At 36.5% G+C, this 23,474-nt stretch overlaps 1 protein-coding gene across 1 annotated transcript in view; it reads right to left on the reverse strand.

The window, feature by feature from the left end:
• LOC110108314 (protein tesmin/TSO1-like CXC 5) overlaps positions 1–20,416 on the reverse strand; it is a 41,892-nt gene extending 21,476 nt beyond the window's left edge. Inside the window, exons 1-6 of the mRNA XM_020838900.2 lie at positions 19,711–20,416; positions 15,666–15,773; positions 14,435–14,612; positions 7,164–7,517; positions 6,678–6,766; positions 6,476–6,567 (exon numbers count right to left, since the gene is read on the reverse strand). Of these exons, the coding sequence (XP_020694559.1) occupies positions 6,476–6,567; positions 6,678–6,766; positions 7,164–7,517; positions 14,435–14,612; positions 15,666–15,773; positions 19,711–20,024 (1,135 nt within the window). The 5' untranslated portion in view covers positions 20,025–20,416. The remainder of the gene's footprint in view (positions 1–6,475; positions 6,568–6,677; positions 6,767–7,163; positions 7,518–14,434; positions 14,613–15,665; positions 15,774–19,710) is intronic.
• Between the last annotated feature and the right edge of the window lie 3,058 nt (positions 20,417–23,474).

Below are 23,474 nucleotides of genomic sequence, written 5' to 3' on the forward strand. Positions count from 1 at the left end.
GAAGACATTTTGGACATTTAACAGATCTTCTATAGCGGCTTATAGAAGTTCATCTTTGTTGTGGTCCTTTAGCATTTGCTTGTGGATAGTATGTTGGATGTGCGACCACTGTCCATCAAAGAATTTGCAAGCCTCAATAATCTTATCCAACTCAATATTCAAGACCTAGTTGAACTGAGATTCACTCACTCCATAATGATTTGATCTGGCTTTCTTTTCCTAGAACTCATATAGGAATTAGTGGGTAACTCCTTAATTATGTCATCATCATGATCCTCTGTTGTTGGCTTAAATAAAAAATCAATCATTTCAACCTTAGAAAATTGAGCCCTTGCTGACGTCCTATACGTCAAAATCAATAGTTACTGCCTCGGGCGGGCATTGTAGCGATTAAAAATTGTATCGAGTCGTATAGGAGAGATATACGAGATATTCATTCCTAAAATGATTGTTGCAACCCTTGATGTAGTTGGAATAGTGGATGTACTATCTATTATGTTCGTGAAAAATCTTTTATATACACTTCAAGATTCGTTGCATACACCGAGTTGTCTTGTAAACTATATATCTGACTTTTCTTCTTGTAGGGGCATGTATAATCGCCATAGATTGCCAGTGATGTAGACGATTGTCCCTGACTTCTATATTTACCATGCTATGTAGAGATGTTAGATCTCCAAACTTTACCCATGTTCGTATTACTACACCACACATGAATAGGTCATTGTGTGTCTTCGGAATTCCCTTGTCCTCGAAGGCCACTTGCGGCATGCATAATAAGTTTAACATTCTTATTATCCTTAGTGCTCATAAGTTGATTGGCAAGGGAAACATCAGTCACCATATGTTCAAGGGTAAGTTATAGCATACATTCAAGGCTCTATCTTGTTGATTGCAATTAAGTTGCATATATCCTTCAATTTCATTAATTGATATGCATAAGTAGGTTGTTTTGATGCATCGCCCGTCATTGATCTTTCATTTGCTTTTTGTTTGAATGATTGCTTGCAAATTCCTTTTGAAGCTTTGATTATTGCAAGTATTGGTGTTCATCGGGAACTGATTTGCAATGAGTCATTGTTTGCTTGCAAATAAACTCCACTTGAAAATTCTTTATCCCCAAAGGTGCTTTGCCATATGCATGATAAACTGGATATCATGTCTTTACCCCACTTGAGATGATCATTACAAATAGGGATGCAAACGAACCGAGCCGAGCCGAGTATGTTAGTGTTCGGTGTTCATTTAATATCAGCTTGTTCAAGTTTGGTTCATGTTTGTTCGAGCTTTATTGTACGTGTTCATGTTTGGTTCATTTAAATTAATGAGTGTTCATATTCGGTTCATGTTCAGTTCATGTTCGTGCATTTAGTGCTTATCGAGCTTTAAACAAACAAACATGAATGAGCTATAAACGAGCTCTACTTTTAGATATTCATTAACTTAAAAAAATGAGCTTTATTGAGCTTCCTAACAAATGATTACATCGAGCATGTTCGTGAACATATTTAACGAATTTTTTAAACTATCAAACAAACACGTTCGTGAACATATCTATGAACAAACACATTTATAATAAAAGCAATTGTCTATGAAACAAAGGCAATTATTTATAAGCAAATCCCATATTCACAGAATTTTTCTAACAGCCGCATTGACAAAGGCAATGATTTATAAATAAATAGTCATATAAAGATACAATTACTTAGACAGCAAGTTAAATAATATATGATACCTGCAGCAATCACTGATCTAGTAACAACTAGTGGCCACAAAAGGATTGCAAGACTAGCAAAGAGAACGCAAACAGTCTCTAAGAATGGAGACTTGTATAATACATCATGAATAATAGTTGCCTTGTGAGGTGGAGGTACATCAACAAAGCTAAGCACTTTTTTTGAAGTTTAATAATAATTATATCATTATATTATAATAAATATAAAATATTTATATTATTTATATTTATTAATTCTATAATCAAATATTAATTATTTTTATCGAGCTTATTCACGAGTTCAAAATCGAACATGAATCGAGCTTCTTATCGAGCTTAATGTCGAGCTTGTTCACGAACATCAAATGATTGTTGTTCGCGAACATAAATGAGCCGAACACATTAGTGTTCAAATTTGTTTATTTATGAATCAAGTATTTAAAATATTGTTCAAGTTTGTTTGTTTAGTTAATTAAACGATCACAAACGAGCTTTAATCGAACCGAACAATGAGTAGTTCGTCGAACATTTGGTTCGCTTGCAGCCCTAATTACAAATCTATTATTATTATCCAAAGAGAGATTTCATGGCATAGCTTATACATGAATCTTTTGCTTGCTTGCATAAGGTCTTAAATGATTCAAGCTTTTCTTGGTTATCATTTGGCATTTGATTGCATGTTAGTTGTTGTTATCTGCGAGCAAGCCATCATATTCTTTCCTTGCTTTTTAATCTCTTTGCCCTCAAAGGTCATCTGTAATATGTACGATAAGCATAACATCCTTGCTTATTGATATTAAAGCTTATATCACCACATTGTCTTTGATGTTTATTGGGGAAATTTCAATTGTTGCTCTTATATGAATGGTTATATTCTCCATTATATTTATTGCTCTTTGCTTACCAGCAAACCATGCTACATAGTCTTTGTTAATTCATTAATGTTCATTAGAAGTTCTCACCATTTCATAACTTATATTGTACATGTTGCACATTAAGTCCCATTTTCTAATTTCTATAGCTTAATTTAAAAGTTTTGTTCCCTACAGTCCTGTTGAGTTCAAGTTCAGTGGGTATGTACTAGTTCAAATCTTGTATGTCTAGTTCCTTGTAACTGCAAATTCTATTGCATGTTCAAGTAGTTCAAATCAACTCAAAGTCCTTTGTACTTAGTTCAAATCCGAGTTCGGGCTCTCTGTGGTCTTCTTGAGTTCAAACTCAATTCAAGTTCAAGTCTTTTGTTATTTGCATCCAAGCAAAATTTCCCATTGAATGTTTGAATTCAAGTCCCTGTTCAATTCAAATTGAAATCTTTGCTTGGATTTGGTCGAAGAGGCGCATGACAGGGAGAAAGCTACCATTATAGCAAGCGAGCTCCCGAAGGCTCTTCTCTTATTGCTTTTAACGATAGAGGGAGAAGAGTCGAGACAAATCCAGCGTGATACGACTTCTTTAACGCCGTTGCAGAGGTATGGGAAAGCCGTATTCGCATGATTTTGACAGGATATTGGATCAGGTAATCATGTTGATTTTTTTTTTTTTCTCTCTTTTGACTATATTACAAAGGTCAGCAATAGAATTGGGCATAAGCATATTAATTGTTTGAAGAGGAACCAAGATACTGATAAAGCTGCTTTAACCAAGGATTTTGCTAAAATGAAGGATGAAATTAATGAAGCCTTTCCCATAATGCCTCGTTTTAAAAGTTCTAGTAACCATAATGTTCTAGCAATTATGGTCCTTGGATTCAAGTTAAATATGGCAGGAGAAAATTCAAATCTTTTAATAATGGGGCTGTCACAGATGTTCGTAAAAATGATATCCAAAGAGATCAAGATAAATTGTTCAAGAAGGTTAATCGGATTGCTGTTGATGATACTGATACTGATACTGATACTGATGCTGATGTCGAAGTGGAATCCAATTCTAGACTTGCAAATCAAATTAGACCTATGATGCTTGCTGATAAAGGTTTAAAGATTAATGATAATTCTAATTCAAGTAAGTCTGCTCAAGCTCATAAAAGAAATGAAAGTTCTGTCAAAGAAGCAGAAAATTTTGTGCTTCAAAAGGAAAAAGGGCGCTAACTTTGAGAGGATGCATAGAAGATAATATCTACTCAACTAGGTGTATCCATAAATCTGGTTAATTCTAACCGGTTTAATTTGTTAGCAGATACTCCTGATGATGTGGACAATGATGCTTCATTTGGCAAAATTGATTATCAACCTGATTTGATATTAGCAGAGGGAATTCCTGTAGAGGAAGGAATGGTTGATGTTCCTGTCATGAAACAAATTCTGAAATTATGAATTGTGTTTCAACTCAGAAAGTGGAAGACTTTTCTGAGGGTAGTTCGGTTGTTATCAAAACCAGGCTTAATAAATCCTTAGGGCCTATAGAAGATATAACTGGTTCTCTAATCGGTGACATAGCCTGACAGCTACACAAAGAACCCATGGCTTGGTCAGAATGGCTCTAAATGATAAACAATTAATTATTGTTGCCCTCTGACCTAGCGGCCTGATCGAATGACTGTTCTATCTTCCGATCATGATAAACAATCCCATCGCCTTCCAACTTCACCCTATCAGGAAGAGGCCAATTTTGATATCTCCCTTGATCATAGAACTCTTCATACCGCATTCAAAACTAGAAATTCAAAGGAAGCGTTGCTGGGAGATTCGGGTATAGAAAGAAGATGAAGATGATGAAAATGCTATGGAGGTTGAGGTAGTCTACATGGCACGGAACAATAATGAGCCACCTCCATTTCGTGTATACCAATGACACTATGAAGTGAACTTGTTGTTGTTAGTACCACAACCCCTCGAGAAGAGCAAGCACAATATGATCAATTCAAAAAAGAAATCCCCTCAAGTGATGACCAAGAGGAGAATCAAAAATAAGAATTGCTTGCTGACACTGTTACATTGGCGTAAGCACAGGAGCGTAAAAAGCACCATATGAAGGAGAAAGATAAAAAGATCTCAGCAAAATGCCAGAATGACAAAAATGAAGGCATAGATGGCCGCGATGATGCAGTTGATGCAAAAGAGTGTCACTGCTAATCCTTCACCTATTAAGTTAACTAATCATCAGGCATCAAACAATTTTCCTGCCAAGCTATCAACCAATCCAACACCCTAGGTGTCTAGAGTACGAGTTAAACATGAAGGGGGGGATTGAAAACGATCGTTTGATTTGCTTACCTACTACAAAAAATGTTGCAAGCACATCCAAACTTGTAATAGCTGCACAACTAGAATTGATCATCAATGAGAAGATCAAGACTGTCATCGCCTTAGAGCAGGTAGAGAAATTTGTAAGCAAAGATAACATGTACCCGACTGAACACAACCAGGTGCCACATCATAAAGGCTAATTCGTGCCCTCAACACTTTCAGCTGCAACGATAATTCAAAGTAACATTTAGCCCAATTTAAAGCATCCTGTGGCAATAAAAGGGGGTAATAATGCACTGTTATTTTGTCAGTTTATTAGCAGTTTGACAATAACTTCATTCAAATGGTATGATGAGATGCAAAACAATTCGATGAAGACATTTATCCAGCTCGAAGCCATGTTTTTAAAAAGATTTGCAAGCATTATAAAGAAGACAACTATTGATGAGAAGAGACGAGACAGTAACTAAATATATTACTCGTTGGCGAAACTTGAGCACGAAGTGCAAGCAACAATTAGAAAAGAAGCATATAAACCAATTATTGATGGGCAATATCAATTATAAGATGGCTCCATATATGTGTATGACCTCCATCACGACATTCTAGGAGCTACTAGATGGGGTGACGAAGTTTGAAAAACTGAATCATTTGAAGCTTGAAAGTCATGCACATGTTAGAAGAAAATCTCATAATAGATCATGTCCGCCGATCCCATTATCAAAAAGTGTATCTACAGCCTCTTGCACCAATTTTTCTTGACATATTACTAATTCCCCTAGTGTAGATCTACTAATTGGTAATAGATCGATAAGAGTATTGTTCTGATAAATGACTCTTCTATAGAGTTCATTAACTTACCCCCATCTGTCTGAATGATTGGTCTCACCTCAAGGCACAAAATCAATCCATTCTTTGTTCTAATAAAATATTTAGCTAATTCAATGAGCCACAAGTGCTAGGTTGTCAGCACAACTAAGTGAGCAAGGGGACAAACTTCAACAGGGCATGATAACAAGGACCCATGACAACGGAAATTAGTGATACAAATCAACAAAGAACTTCAAGAAAAATTGATTAAATTCATGATAACAAATAAAAATGAGCCAACCCAACAGAATCAAACCAATGCGAGAAGTTTAGGAAATCAAAGAACACAACCAATTCTCATAGGGCACATAATAGGCATGACAAAAGGAAAAATAAAATCTAAAATTCCTAAAATGAAGGAAAACTGCTAAAGTAAATTAGCACTCATATTATCAATTTGCTTGTCACATTGCACACATCCTGCATTTCTGACAATTACAACTGCATCACTTGGCGTATGTAAACATAGGGCCTGTTTAAACATTTGATTCCAAATAGATGGACAGGAGAGACACTTAGCTTAATGTGAAACATATTACATGTATGAGAATAGTGGCAACAATCAACTAAGACAGAAAGAGTAGCAAATTTAGCAAATATTAACAATTGCAAATTAAAAGTGGGTCACTGAGGGGATGGAATCAAGCGAAGTAAAAAAGATTTCTAGAATTTAAGTAATATTGTGAAATGAGTTTAGTGTCATCACCAGTTGTTTTGGCAACCTCTCCTGATACAATCACCAAAATCCTGCAGAGTTCCTTCACATCCTCAGCATGGACAATATCAGCCAGTAGTGGCCTACCAGAATGAACGTAAGGGTCAACTATTCACATTTTAAAAAAGTAAAAGCAAGGAAAGAATATGATCGCTAAAATAAACATTCCTGCTGATAATAATTAAATTAATACCTATATGTAATTTTTAAAGATCCCACTGAAGTTGAAGTCAGATTTGTGGCACGACCCTTAGAGATGGAAGCAAAAGTCGGCCCTAAACTCTGCAAAAAAGTAGGAAATACAAGCAAAAACGATAAGTTATTTGTTCAGCCAGAAGCAGTCCATTTGAAGAACACCGAATAAAAAGATTTGGCAATTATGAAAAACACAGAAGCAATAAAAAAACAGATAAAAAAGGTCAAAGAGAAAATAAAACATTGGATATGTTTATATTAAAGCAGATAATGCTTGTATTTTTTCATTGCTACTCCCCAATTTACATTATACAAACATCATTTTCAGTTCTGAGATGAATCAAAATTTTAACTAAACAGTCTAGACTTGACAGTACCACCAATTTTTTTAGGGGGATTGGAGCCCTCGTCATATATAGAGGGGAATGAAACCTGAGCAATTAACTGACAACTATTATTATTAATACTTCATGTCTATCAATACCTCTGGGCAATGTGCAAGCCTGTGAATCGACTGCTCCTGTGATGATAATCCAAAGAAAATATCCTGGCTCTTTCTCTTCTTTGATGTAGGTGAGGCATAGATAGAAGGACCTATAGCTCTATTCAAAGAAGCATTTGCTGCCTGCTGCATGCAATTCATGGCATTCCCATCCCCATGGAAAAGTGCCTTCCTGTCTTCACTTCCTTCAAAGTTCTTGCAATCCATACACTTGCAATTATCAGAGCAGAGAATGTTGGCTTGGAAGCACTCACAGTATTTCTTGAGACATCCTGATTTCTTGCAATGGCAGCCCTTATTGTGCTTACCTGCTAAAGCAATTTCACCTGTGTCTTCCTGCCAAAACAAAAGAATTTTAATTTGGAAGAAAACAACCATGAGCAATCATGAATGGCAAGAAACAAAAAACCACCAAAAAAATTGATTACACTACAGCCATATGATTTTGCAAGGTAACTACATCCATTGTTCATTAAATTAAATTTCAATGAGGTAACATGAAATGGCTGTTATATATTAGCCATGGGGCACGCTTCCTGCTCATTTGCCCGGCTTGCTAACGGGTATAGAGGGTGTAAGTAAGCCTAAAATGCACACGAGTAAAATATTTGTACAACTCAGGTCATTAATTATCCAGCTAAACACTTGAGCTTAAGCTCAATAACAAGCTAAAATAATCTAGTTAATATTCAAATCATGTACTATTGAGCCGAATAGCCAAGTTGATGACCAACACAAGCATCAAAAGCTTTTCCTATTGATGGGACCAATTGCATGAAAGGAACAGAACATAAAACACGTGGCATCAATGATTTTAGAGTATATTGCATGATCATTAATAGAACAACAAATATGCAGAAATATATATATATATATATATATATATAAATATATATATATATATATATTTGCTCATCTTGCGGGGTAGAGTAGCTTGAGTAAATGAAAATGATAAAGCTTCCTATCCAGCCAAAAAGGATGGAAAATAATTTCATCCTTGATCCTTCTAAAGCATGGTAGGGGCCAAACAGATGACCTCTAGGGTAGGAGCAAAGATTAAGCAGGCATGAGAATACACAATATTAGTAAAAAAGACTCTCATTACTATGGCTTTACTATATAACACCAAACCCTTTTAATTTTTTTTAATTCCGAAACAGCCTTGCATATGATATTCATGCACATTCTAGTTTGGATTGACCCCTTAATTTTGATTTTATTTCAATCATCTACCAAGTTAAGGTCAATTTAAGATAAAAAGATGGGTATTCCCTTCTTATACGATGCATGGGAGAGGATCCCAAACACAAAAAATACATGATATAATATTAGTCTTATTTTGTTGTTTAAGGAGCGGCCTTCTGAGAGTTTCTTATATAACTATTATCCCCAAGCTTTTCTTCTCCCATGCATTAACTTTAAAGATACCACACTTCATCAGTTCATTGTTTCTAGGATTAACACTTCTTCAGTTCATTGTTCCTACGACTAAGTATCCTATAGTTGGTAGTAGCCCTATGGATTGTCTTTCTTTTGTGGGAATTCTTGGGATTACAGAAAGGTATCATAGATTACAAAATCAGATTTTTGGCTTCTTCTCTTATTAGAACTTCTTTAATTTTCTTTTTCATAATAATATAACCTCATTCAATATGGAGGCACAAGATTGGACGTGATAGTCTAGAACAGATCTCTTGTGAAGCTCAAAATCATTTTGAACTACTACGCTCTTTTGTTTTCACTAAAAAACAGAATAGCCTTGTTAAAGCTCAACAAGAATGAGATATATATTTGCATATGTATATTGAGATTGGAGAAAAGTCTGTAATCAGATGTGAAATAAGAGCTAAGCTCCTAATATACAGGCTGTGGACCTTACACATTAGCTAGTTTTTGGTTAATGGATATGCATCTGCTAAATATTGAGCTCAACTTAAGCCTTCAGTGTTAAACCCTCTTAAGAGGTGATATCAGTTCATTAAGATCAAGTGGTCCATAGGTTTGTGACTTCCATGAGCCTTGAAAGCTATACCATGTAAAAGTAAGATTTAGAGTAAGCAACTCTCATGAAGACTTCATGCGGTTAAGAGAGCACTTGTGCATGACACTTGATAGTGTTAATGTTAAAAAATATTTTGCATGAAGGGAAATGTTAACCAATGTGGATTACTCTCATTTGAGAACTTCATTGAGATGCGCATGAAAATAAAAAATATCCCCACATTGAAAAAGAATAAGACTTGAACTCCTAATATACTACTTGTGGCCCTTATCCATTAACTTAAGCTTTTGGTTTGATAAGTGAACATTCATTAATATATCAAGCTCAACTTGGGTCCTGGTGTTACCCTTCCAATAATATCAAGCTATCTCGTGTGTGTGGCTCATTTAGAAAATGAGTAAAAAAAATCATGTTCATACTCGGCTCATTTACTCATAGAATGAGTCAAACTCGATCAACTTATCAAAATGAACATGAGGTGTTCATGAACAAAAAAAAATTATATTCCTAGCAAACATCATGGTACATGATGCATGAAATGAACCCACAAAACGTAGTGGATTGGCAGCAACGGGATTTCCTATACTAGTCACATATAGAAAAACAACAAGATTTAGCTTCTAGGCCACACCCAAGCATATGTACGTGGCTAAGGGGGATCACGCAATATGGAAGCAAGGCAGCCCCTTGCAAAATAAACCCATATTAATGATGCATTTAGATTTTCGCATTATTTTTGTTTTGAACAATATTAGTTATATTTTCTATTTTTGTTTTACTTTTAAGCTATCCAATGATGGTGGTAAATCCTATGATCATGGTAGGAATTGGTTTGGATTATGCTTACCTTGGGTTTGCTGGTTTTGGGGTCCATCATGTCCTTTGGGGAAGTTGGCTGGTTTCGGGTGGGCCTTGGCTGTTTTTGGTTTGAGCTTTAGTTGTTGAAATTCTAGTGGTGCCAGCTCATTATTATCAATTGGAGGTATAGCTCATTATGAGCTGATGTTTAGTTCTGAAATTAAATGTGAAGTGAGCATATTTTGGTGGGTGGAACTTGCCCTTTCCTCTCCCTTTCGTCTTTTGGGCTGCTGCTGGTTTTCTCTCCCACGGTTTACTGCTGCCTGTTTGGTTGTTGTTGACCCCTCGGTTCTCTGCCCCCTTTACTGCCGTGACTTACCCCCTTTTCTCCCGTGAAATGAGCTTTTGCTGGACCCGATAATTGTCTCCTTGTTTCATGTGCTGGAGCCGTGGCTTTCCCTTGTGATCTGCTGTGCCGTTTGGAATTTCTGTACAAAAATCAGATAGCTTTTCAACTCTCCATTTATGGGTAGAATTGAAGTAAATCTTGGAATGTTTAGTTCCCCTCTATTGCCTATATATATGAGATGCTTTGATAAGAAATGGTTGGTGAATATTGAGAGCAAAATTGCTATAGCCTGCGGGTTCTTCTTGGAAAAGCTTGCGAGCTTTGCTCCATCTTCTTTCTCCTCTAGGGAATACTTGCGAGTTCCTTCCCACCCTTCGTCTGGGCTTCTAACCTCTTTCTTCTCTACGCAAGTTCAACTCCACCTGTATCTTTCTTCTAGTTCCGTTGGTAAAGTTTGTTGACTGTTTTGGTGGATTTGTTGGCTGTTTTGGTGGCATTTGCTGGAGGAATTTGGTAGGACGTTGGACCCTTTTGCAGTGGTGGACCCTTTGGTTTGCATATCTAAACATTATCTGAAATATATATTCCTACAATCGATGCATGTGAGGAGTCCTCTTGTAGGATGTTCTGAGGATAGCGTTTGTTTGTTTTTTTATTTATTTCTTTTGCTTTGGTTTGTTGGATGATCGCTTCTTCTCTATTCTGAATTTTAGTTGTTTATTTAGCCTATTTTGTTCTCCAAGTGGTGTCTTAAATTTCTAAAAAGTGAGTCTTGATTTTCTTTGTTCCTGGTTTGTGTTTTTGTTTCAAGTTGCATACATCAATTAATTTTCAATTTCACTTCCAACAAGTAGTTCATATATATTACTTTCTAAGATTGGTTTTTGATCAATAAGGAGTTGTAAACTATGTTAAGGTGAACATATAATATTTACTACTAATAAAAGGATATAGCACATAAATTCTATGCCCAGACATCTGATCTACTTTTAATTTACTAAAGAATATATAATTTAAAACACATACAATCTTCTCTATGAAAGTGTTGATATGCACGTTATGCTTTGACAAAGTTTATATTGGCGGTCAAGCAGAGTTTTTGAAGCTATTAAAAACTTATAGATTTTAACTAGTATGTAATTGACATTACACGTGGAAGAAATTCAAATACACATTACATTGATTGAAAATAGAATAAAATAAGATAGTAAAATGAAAATCAATAAAGACACTAGATAAGCATATGCCAACAAAACAAAATAATGTCTACCAGAATTAAAAAATATAAAATAAAACATAAGGTTATCGCAGCACATCCTCACATGGAATAATACAATAAAAACAAAATAGAACTGCTAATAACAAGGAAGAAATTTGATGATAGCATCATATAAGGTGCCTATTTTCCAAAGCTAGTGCATAGTTAACCAGTCCGACCTCAAGTAACAATCTATCATGCCCTAGGAGGGGCATGAGACATTAATAAGGTCATAATGAGAAGAAAAATTATTAAAAATATATAATACATCACACTTAGCTTTCATGATTATTTTACAAATGCGCACACACATAACACATGCATAAACTAAAGAGCATCTCCAAAATCATAGCATCAAAGTGACGGCAACATAGGTCCAAATGCCAAAAAAGAAGTGAAGGATGCAACATAAAGATCAACAATCATCACAACAAATTAACACAGATGTACACAGAATAAAAACCAAGATCATCTTCATCATCAGTGGGTTTTTTCTAACTAAAAGAACAATATGAATTGCTCTTCTTCGAAAGTAATATCATTGTTATTCATCAACGATACTATAAACCTACAGTACTACTACATAGTGAGCTCAATAAACAAGAACTACTGACATTATTAGCACCACAGCAGCTTGAACTGCAATATTGGGGATTGTCTTTTTTATAAATATTCAATCCCTTGTTGCTATTAGTGAAGGTACTTCGGAACTTTAATGAAATGTTTATTAGACTATTTAAACTGTTTTATGGTTAACCGTAAGCATTTCTTCATATTTTGAAAACTCTTCCACATAAAGAATGATTGATTTTCTTTGCTAAATGTGTAATGCATCTTCATGATTTTGGAACAACCTCAAACCTTGGTGCTACGCCGATCTTCAACTCTTTCTATTAAAATTCACCTTTTTCTTAATTTACTTTCTCTTACCTATCTCTTTATTGCTTTATAGCAATGACCCAGAGGTTGTATTTTCATAACTGTTTTATGTCTTCTACGTTCTTTCATGGTTTTTGTTGATTCAATGTTGGAAGGTGCAATATAGGGGTTGTTTGGTTGGTTGTAAAATGAATGCAATGTAAAGTAAATTTAATGTAAATGAAATACTTGAGGTTGTTTGATTGTTTGTCAAGTGAATGCAACAAAACTATTTTTTAAGTTTGGTTGGGTGCATGCAAAGTAAAGTAAAATCAGATGCCCTTTTGGATGAAACATTTAATCGAGCCTTAGTGTACCTATTCCTAAAATGAATTTATTTCCCATATTGAAGTCCCCCAACATCAAACACAGAAGACACACTGTGGCTCCAGGATCCCGCATAAGATGGTCCGGCCATCCTGGGGCTCCAGGTTCCCACACGGAGTTGAATACCTTGCGGCCATCCCAAACTGTTGTAAAGAACGGTAATGACTACCGTAATGAGACGACCAGGCATGTTCGCAAAGATCAAAGGTGAAAATTACCTTTTACTTCAAGGCCAAAGATGAATTGAGCAGCCATGGAAAGAAGAGATTCGATTCCAACAAGAACTCGGGAGATGCAGCGATTCAAGCGGACATTTCATCTTGTCCGTCCAAGTTTCTGAATGAGCACGATTTGGAGTTGTCGAAACATTTTAAAGCCTCAATTAGCAAGGTTTCGAATGGTGAGTTATGTTTGTCTTTACTCAGATTTGGCGATACTCAGTCTCTGGGAGATTCGAACACGCTGCCTGGGTCGGGACGTAACTCCAGTTTGTGCGATAGGGGCATTCATCACCTCCATTCCGACTGGATAGCTACGACCGAGATGGACATTTCGATTGAATTGGAAGAAAGGGCTGAACCTTCAACGGCTACTGGCCTTCGCAAAATGCAGATCGATCACTTGGACGAATAGAATGTCGTTGTCGATGGGAAGAAGTCGAACAGTAAGGAGCCGATGAAGAAGCGTCCGAGCAAAACTCTACCTCACGCGACAATAAGGAAATGTCGTTGAAGGGGAGAAGTCGTCATCGTCGAAGGAGCCGAATTTCTCTCGTCTGCGTCGCAGGTATTCCTTTTTCGCTCGAATTTGAGCAGTTTTACTTTACCCGCAAAATGAACTACGGCGGGGAGTTGGAATACAACATGATTTCGTTTCACTTTGCTCCATGTCAAATAAAACAGTGAAAATACTAAAATGCAGGTATTTACTTTACTTTATATTCACGTTGTTGCCAACCAAACAAACCCATAATATCTTATTCTTTTGCACCTAGGACTGAAGGAAAAATATAACAAGCCTTAATACATGACATCCAGCAAATGCAGTATTTTTTATAATAATATTGTTCACATGAGTATGGAGAGCACGTAACATAAAAAAGCACATAGTCCATGTTTTGAAAGCCATCTATTGCATGATGTGTGAATAAAAATTCCTTTTCCTCCTTATAGAGCTATTTGTTGCATGCCATATTTCTATAACTTCTGGTTAAAAAGGCATCTTTAACGAGCAATATAGTGTTTGCACCTCTAGTTTAGGGGTTATTTTCAACATTCACAGCACCTTGGCCATGTCTTTTGTTACTTCAGATGTCATCTTGTAACCCTAATCCCTTCTTGGGTCAGGAACGACACAAAATAATGCTATTAAACCACTTTGTGACAATAAAAAATACAAATTCAGCATATGCCACAAATATACTAAAAGTCAATTTGCATCTATAAAAACCTAGCTATATTTAATTACCTGAACTGCGGGATTGGAAACTACAGTAATATGGGAAGGGGGGTGGGGGGGGATCATCATAAAAATATAAAAGTTATAGAATACTTAACCATGAACTATTGCGATGACCTGGGAAAAACTAGTTGGAAGCATACCCTAACATCACGAATTGTTTGTGGGCTATTGCCAATCTTAGGCCTGAAGGCATTGGGATTGCGTTCTAGAGTAGCTTCAACTGCCTCATGCCTAGCAGCTTCATTTTCAACATTGTTAAAGCAATTTGCGCAGTTGCACCCATCACAATAAACACCAGATGCAAAACACTCACAATACCTACAAGTGCATTGTTAAAATAAGAAATAAAACGAGAAAAAAAAGGTGAAAAATAAATGTTAAATCAGGCAATGATTGCATTGCTGCATGCAGTTTGTGCAAGGAACCGAGGTTATTAAAAGAAAATTAGTAAATCAAATCCAAATTTCACTATAATATGAGTTATAAATATTGCATTTAAATTCTACTTCAAAAAGAAAAGCATATGATGATTTGAATATAAACATAAATAAGAAGAAAATACATGCAGAGCTCCACTAGCATTAGCTTTAAATCATTCTTTCCCTGCAAAGGAATCAACCAATTTATGTGCGAACTTATTTGAATTAACAATCAATGAGTGAAAGATTCATTTCTAATCTTTTTTAGTTGAAAAATTTTACATGAAGTCAAAATGTATTGATAAGTTTCCTAAAATACCTGTCAAAGTATGTATTTTGACTGATAACTAAGCAGTAATGAGAACTGAGGTTTACATCAATATATCATAACATCAAGCAAATCATTTTCTGCCTTCCTACTGAAACCAAATTTAGAATTTAGTCATCTCCTTTTTCTAGAGGATCTGAAAATAGAGGCTCAAACTGATAGAACAGAGTTGTGTCACGAGGCTAGGAATCAAAAACGTAAAAGTAAAAGTCTATCTCTGAATGGTACCAGAATAATTGTTCGTGTTATCCAAAATTTATGACTTGATTGCATGAGCAAGATGATGACTATGTCTACCACAAGACCTATCTTCCTCAATGTTTAATGTACCAAGATACCTCTTCCACCACACCAGAAACGGAGTTTAGTTTGCGACTTAAGTCTGCACATTACAAATGCTGATATAGAAGCAGCACTACGTTGAACATGAAATAACAACACAGTTTATTGCAAGACTACAAAAATGCGAAGATAAGTAAAACTGGACGAATAAAAGAATAATGAGAAACAATAAAATTCTTTAGTAGTGATCACCTACATGTGTTGCATATGAAAGCTTATAGAGCAATGCTTCACTAAATGGTAATTTAAAGCACAAAAATCAATGCTGTCAGTGCAACTTACAGCTTTAAACAACGTGAGTGTTTGCAGTTGCAGTTCTTCTTTCTTGTTGGCGTACCTTCTTTCATCTCAAATAAGGGCTTTGACCTTGTTTGTGGGGACTCGGGTTTTCTGCAAAATTTTAAAAGGATAAGTAAGAGTTAGCCACGTGAAATGGATCATCTAGAACATGAACATTTTAGACCAGCCAGTCTAGGAGGGACCGACCCATTTCTATACCAGGTGGAAGCCTAGTTCCGCCCAGGCCTAGCTTGCCCCTTTGGGATAGGGTCCATGCATTGAGGAAGACAGAGATACGGGCAGGTGAGCAGGAAATTTAAATTGGAGGGGCTGTTTAGACTTTTTACTTTGCATTGTTTGCTTTTAATAGTTATTTTCATCCTAGGGTTAGGGTCATGCATGCTTTAACTGAATCTTGTACTTCTCTTAAGGTTTGCTTGGGCTCTAGCCGTCGGCTAGGTATTAGGGGAGCCGGATCTTCCTCTCAAATTGATAATCCATTGTATATTGTTTGTTTTCTCCCATATTTTAACAATTATCAAGTTTTCCTAGTGTTTTGCCATCAAATTTCCTTCAATATATATTTTATCTGGTTGAAATTCCAAATTTTAGCCCAAAATTGTTCAATTTCTGTAAGTATTTCCTACCAAATTGGCATCAGAGTGCTTTCTTAGGCGGAAAAATAAGTTATCTTCATGTTTGTGTGATTGAAGCCTAGACCTAATTAATGGCAGCAAAGAATGTGGAGGCATTGGAGGGCGACATGGAACAACACAAGACCATATTAGAGGAAAAATATTCCAAGGTGGAGGGAAGACTCTCAACCATTAAGAACCGCTTTGGGAACTTTGAAGATACGATGAAAAAGATGCTTGAGATGATCGAAATCATCATTGGCGATTCCTAGGGTGGAACCACAAAGAAAGAAGATCTAGGAGGACAACAATGAATTGGAGAGTGTTTTCCATCAAGGACCACCACGTGGGGCCAAGTTGGTGGGTGGATCGGGGTATTCCGAATGGAGGACAACAAGGAGGGAAGCCGACCCCTTTGGGAGACTACCAAGGCATGGTTGGGGGAGCCATGGGATCAAAATTAACCAAGAGATGAAGGAAGAGAATCACACCACCACTACACCAGAGGAACTAATGGGAGAAGAAACCATTTGGGCATGGATGCAAGGGCAAGGAAACTAAAGATGCTGGTTTTTGAAGGGCAAGATGCTCAAGGTTGGGTGTACCGGTTGGAACATTACTTTGCCATTAACGGGCTAACTAAAGGGCAAAACCTATAGCGACGGGTATATGTTTGGAAGATAAAGCCCTAGCCTGGTTCCAATGGAGGGAGGCTAGGTATCCAATCTACTCATAAGGAGAATTTACAAAGTGCTAGAAAATAAGGCGGCTGATGCCTTGTCTAGATACGTGGGGGAGCTATAGGAGTTAGTCATTTCAATACTGCTGATATTGAATTGGGGGGCTATAAAGGAAGAAATTGTGCAGGACAAGGAGCTGAGAAGGATCAGAGAAGATATGCTGAAGGATGAGAGCCGCCATCGTGGCTATTCCGTAAATGGAGAGAGACTTCTATACTAGGGGAGGTTTGTGCTGCCACGAACCTCGATTCATATCCCGCACTTGTTACAGGAGTTTCACAAGAGCATTATTGGTGGCCACTCTGGGGTGCAGAAGACATAGGAGACTGGTTGTTGAATTATATTAGAAGGATATGCATAATAATGTACAGGAGATGGTGGCCAAGTGTGAGGTTTGCCAGAAGAACAAGTATATAGTCATGGCTCCAGGGGGGCTACTAGAACCCCTGTCCCTTTCAAGCAGTGTGGGAAGAGGTCTCCATGGATTTCATAGACCAGCTACCCCGATTTGAGGGGTTTATAATTATTCTGGTGGTGGTGGACAAACTGAGTAAACATTCTCATTTCATTCCTCTACGACACCCTTACACGACAGTAACAGTGGTGTCGACCTTCATTAGAGAGGTGGTCAGATTACACAGGATACTGGAGTTTATAGTGTCCGATCGAGACAATGTGTTCCTCAGTTACTTTTGGAGGGAATTATTTAGATTGTAGGAGACTGTGCTGAAGAGGATCACCGCTTACCACTCTCAGATAGACAAGCATACATAGGTGGTCAATAGGAGCCTGAAGACATACCTGCAATGCTTTGATTCAGAGACACCTCAGATGTGATCCAGGTGACTGACATTGGTGGAGTACTAGTACAATACTTTATATTATTCAACATCCCAGATGACTCTTTTCAAAGTGTTGTACAACAGGAATCCACGTCACTTGGTGCCTTTTGGACATAGTAGCATATTTTTAAAGCAGTACTTGGAGGAGAGGGATCGAATACTAGAAAAATTGAAAAGATATCTATTGAGGGCCCAACAGATTATGCAAACATATGAGCACAGAAAGGACATTTAGTTGGAGGTAGGGGATAAGGTGTATTTGAAGCTTCGTCCCTATATGCAGAGAACAGTGGCTAGTAGAAGGAATGAGAAGTTGGCTCCGAGATATTTTAACTCTTATGAGACAGTAGATATGATAGGAGCAATGGCGTATTGATTGAGGGTACCACCGACCACAACCATACACCAGGTATTTCACGTGTCACAGTTGAGGAGAGCTATAGGAGATCACACATCAAGTGTGCAATTACCAGTGATGTTGAAGGAAGATTTGGGTGTGATTTTAGAACAACTGGAGTTGTCAGTAGTACGATAAGGAGAATGAGGAAGTAAGGAAATGATGATTAATTTAAAGAACCTATCTGAGTAAAACAGGACTTGGGAGCCGTATAAGCAGATGAAACATCAATTTTCGTCCTTCCACCTTGAGGTGGCTCTTTAGGAGGGAGTATTGTTAGATCGGCCGAGGAGGAGTCGGTTCGGCCTATCCAGGAGGAACCGGCCGATGTCATACCAGGTGGAAGCCTGGTTCAACCTAGGCCTAGCCCGCCCCCTTGGGGTCGGGTCCACACATTAAGGAAGAGAGAGAGAGAGGGGCGGGTGAGAAGGAAATTTGAATTGAATGTGCTGTTTGGACTTTTTATTGTTTGCTTTTAATAGTTATTTTCATCCTAGGGTTGGGGTTATGCATGTAGGGTTTGTTTGGGCTCTAGCTAAAGACTAAGGATTAAGAGAGCTGGATCTTCCTATCGAATTGAAGATCCATCGTACTGTATTTATTTTCTCCCATATTTCAATAATTATCAAGTTTTCCTATTGTTTTGCCACCAAATTTCCTTCAATTTCTATTTTATCTTGCTAAATTACCAAATTTCAGCCAAAACTGTTCAATTTCTTCAAGTATTTCCAATCAGAACATTAGCATAGATTTGTAAACAATGTGAATTAGAAATCAAATGAAAGTTTCATGTAGGTAAGCGAACTGATCTTGAAGAATGTAAAAAAACTGGATCAATCCACAGAAGCCAATAACCATACTATTCCAAACCATAAAACTGAAACACGGAATTAATGCTGCTGCTTTTCTTCCATGGAAAAACAAAATTGAGGTAGAAAATCATTTAAGTGAAAGAAGAAACCAAGAACAAATAAGGCAGACTACCGATGCAAGTGTCATGAATCAAAACTATCAACTAATTTCAGTGCCAAATGCAATGAATCTACAGAAGTTCGACTGAAAGGCTTAGATGAAGACTTTTTACTTGTTTGAGTTGTCCAAATTCAAAATTTCTGTATGATGTAAAACAAATTTCATAACAGAAACTAATCCCAAGTTTAGCACCACAAATTACTTGTAACCACGAAAACTAGAATTAGAATAAGAAAGTGAAATGAGCCCGGCGTCCAATTTTCCAGTACAGAATTCAAATATGACGAGTCGGTCCAAAATTGAAACAAGGGACAACGAAATCCACTCAAAGGATAAGACATAAGAAATATGTATCCTAACATAGAGCAGAAAAAAAAACTCTCCTTGCTAAACAAGAAAGCACGAATCAGAGTAGAAAATTGAAAGCAAGATTTGGGAAATTTTCAAAATTGCATAGCTCACATGGACATAGGAATCGAAGGCCGTGAGATGGACAGCGCCGGCGCAAGCATCTGTTTTTGATTTTGTTGTTGCTGCAATGTTGACGGCAAAGGTGACTGCTCGAAGGGAACCGGAACCACCGGTGACGACAGTGTCGGGGCAACGCAATTACCCGGTGTGAAATCCAGCTGCCTAACGAGCTTCCTGGGAGGAAAATTCGACGGCCCCAACGAAGAAGATTTAGTCCCTTGTTCCATCAGAGAGCCCACAGAAAGATAATAAAGTGTAAACTGGTGAAAATGTCCAAAAGCCTCAGTCCCGCGGTGAACAACCATGGCTCTCCATCTACACAACGGATTTGACCCGATTTGAGCACTTCTGGGTCCAGCGGAGATCGACCAAGGGATCGCCGAAGATGGCTGAAGAGGTCGACCGGAACCAAGAGAATGAAGGCGGGAATCCCCGCCTCAGAGAAATCACGCTGAGGAGATCTGGCGAGGGAAGAATGTACGGAAGGCGGAGGGAGGATTGGAGGAGGAGGAACAAGAAAGAGCGATATTTTTCCCTCTCTATCCCCTGCCCTTCTTCGGCTCTGTATTCCTATCGCTCTCTTTCTCTTTGAGCTCTGCGGGAAAATTTTTGAGCAGAGGGGAAGGAGAACGGAATAAGATAGTAAGACTCCTCTCTCTCTCTACCCTTTCTCTCTCCCCCTCTGAAGTCTGGTCTCTCTCTTTCTCTTTCTCTCTCTCTCCCTCTCTAGTTTTGAAATCAAATTTTAATAGTGGACATTGGACGGATAGATATGCGATCATAGCTACCATCGGACGGCGAAAAGCCCGATCATAAATCCAGTGGCCCAAGTTCATAGGCGTTGCCGTATTGGGATCTCGACCGCAGGATCAACTTTGGGAGCGCGTCTAGTTAATATAATCTAGATTCCATTTAGATTAATTTTTTATAATTTTTTTTTAATTAAAAATCAAATTTTGTATTGAGTATATATATTCTTTTTATTTTATAGAATTTTGTGGTAAGTAATATTTATTATAATCATATCCTTTAGAATATAATAGGTATGATAAAAATATCATTCAATTTTTTCTTAAAAATAAAAATGTATAATATAGATTAAATTAATTATACTTTTATATTTCATACTATAATTCTATAGATTTTTTTTTCAGATATTTAAGTTTGTTCGTAAACAAAATCTTAAGGGTTGCTTGGAGATTTGTAATACCATCTAAAGGCTACTTTTACGAACTTTCATTAAAATATGATTAACTCAAAATGTAAAAACCTCGTGCATCTCTTTAGACCTAGGACTTACAAAATGCTCACGATACTTGTTCGATCGTCATTCCTTGCACCCCAGCCATGACCACAACTTTATTTTATTGGCGTTGAACCAAGCGTCTTCCTCATTATCATGGCTTACATTGCTCCCTAAGTGCTTCTCATCATCCTAATGATTTTTTAAGTTTACCATTGACAGTTAAATGTAATGTTATAGGTATTATGTAAGAGTAATTCAAGTTCCTTCTCAAAAAAAAATATTTATATGTAAGTATTGTGAGAATTTAAATTTTTTTATTTAAAAAAAAAAACCATTGTAACACTAATATGTGTAAAGCATTCCCAACATAAACATCTTATAATCTTAATTTTACAACAAAGATAATCATTTAATTTGGTTCTTAAATTAAAAACTTTGGGGATGTGATATAAATCATAGTTCTAAAGTCACATTTCACGATGGTTTTTATCGCTTGATTATACTTTTTGGTATAGAGTAATCCGTTTTTGGATATTTAGTGGAGAATAAATGCTTTGTAAAAATATATACTTAATTAAAGCTAAAATGTGTTGTTTATAAAAAATAATCAAAATGTATTTTATGAAATACATGGATTAGGGTTGATTAGTAGGCTTATACACTTAAAATATTACTATAAATGTTTGGGTAAAATATATCAACCTAATGAGCCACTTTGTCAACCCAACCATCAAGAGAGATTTATCCCTAATGGTCACCTCATAAACCTTGTCACAGACTCCACTACAACTTCAAGCTTTTTCATCCCAATGGAGCCAACACTAAAATATACCCATAAGTTACCAAATAAAAATTAAAAGAAAAAAATTATATGGTTATCATGTTAACCAAACTCCCAAATAACTCTATTGGCATTATTAAAGAATTTTCGGTAATCCTAACGTATAATCCCTAACGAGTCATGATATGGCATCAATGCTCTACTTCTTATGGAGAAGGGTATAAATATGGATCCTTTGTGTATCATATATCTTCTCCAAGAGCAATCTTCTATCAAATAAGCCCTAATAGTATATCCATGTAGCTAACTTCAAATTTAAAATACTCACAGTAGTCCCTAAAAGATTATATCTTTTATCAATCAATCTCATAACTAAATTCATTAGGCTCACACTTCAATGAACCTGTCAATATATTTGTATGGCCTATTATATTTCAGATCAAACTAAAGCTAAATAAAGCTTATATATTAATACATCATCAAGAATATGTACTTATGCAAGCATGAATCTTGAGATAATATTCAAATAGGAAACTTTTGAAATCACGTTTGCGGTCATTCAAACTCTAATTTCAGCAAATTTGTAGTTAAATTAACATCTCAACAAAATAAATCCAATGAGCCCATGATCACTTAATTATGACATCAGTAAGTTCTTTAAGCACTCAAAAAGTATCATATGATCAAGGCTATAACTCCAAACCATACAAGGGAGTGTTTTAAATTTTTGCAATATTCATGAAGAATGGCACCTCTAAAAATAATAAATAGACCACTACTCCCTTGATGAAAGGGGGCTTAGACCTTGACTTGAAATTGGAAACTCATATGTTAATTGCTGCCTCCCCATAACCATTGTTAGACCATCACCACTAAACTACCATTATATGAACACCATCATCAAACCACTACCCTTAAACTATTGATGTCAGACATCCATAATTTAACTACTAACATCGAATCATCGCATCCATTTAACTATCATTGTTGGGCAACCATTATTTTCCCTCCATCACATGACCACCTCTATTGGGCAACCATCAACAATCTCCACTATTCGACCACCGCCTTCATATCGCCATTCTTAAATCTCCATTATTGTTACACCACCGTTGAACTACTACAATCCAATCACTACCATTAAACCACCTCCTTCCAACCATCGCCATTAGACTACTATCATCTAACAACCAACATTAGATGACCTACACTTGAACACTACCTTTTAACCATTTTCATTGGATCATCATCTTCTAACCATAGCCATCCAACCTCAGTCGTTAAACTACCATTATCGGGCCACCAACATATATACACCCCATATTAGATCATCATAGTTTAGTCATCTCCGTCAGACTACCATTGTCAAACCTTTTATCATCAGACCTCAATTGTGGAACCACCGCCATTAAACCATTGTAGTTTCTCAACCACCATTAACGATTATAATCCTCATATCACCATTGCCCAATGTTAGTGAAAGTTATGGCTAAAATTTTTGTATATATTTTATTGTGAAAATATTTGTTTTGGTTGTTGTTGTGCATAAAAATTTCAAATAAAAAGGTTGAAATCATGGAAAAATACCCAATATTACGGCACAGCATCATTAAGCACCATACTGTTATATTCACTTCTCAAGCATCGCAGCACCAAACCAAACCATCACAACACTATCATGTCTTGAACTTTATAATTAATTCAATACCTTAGCATTATCTGACCTCA

The sequence above is a fragment of the Dendrobium catenatum genome, unplaced genomic scaffold (assembly GCF_001605985.2).
Source record: "Dendrobium catenatum unplaced genomic scaffold, ASM160598v2 original_scaffold_75961, whole genome shotgun sequence".
NCBI classification, from domain to species: domain Eukaryota; kingdom Viridiplantae; phylum Streptophyta; class Magnoliopsida; order Asparagales; family Orchidaceae; genus Dendrobium; species Dendrobium catenatum.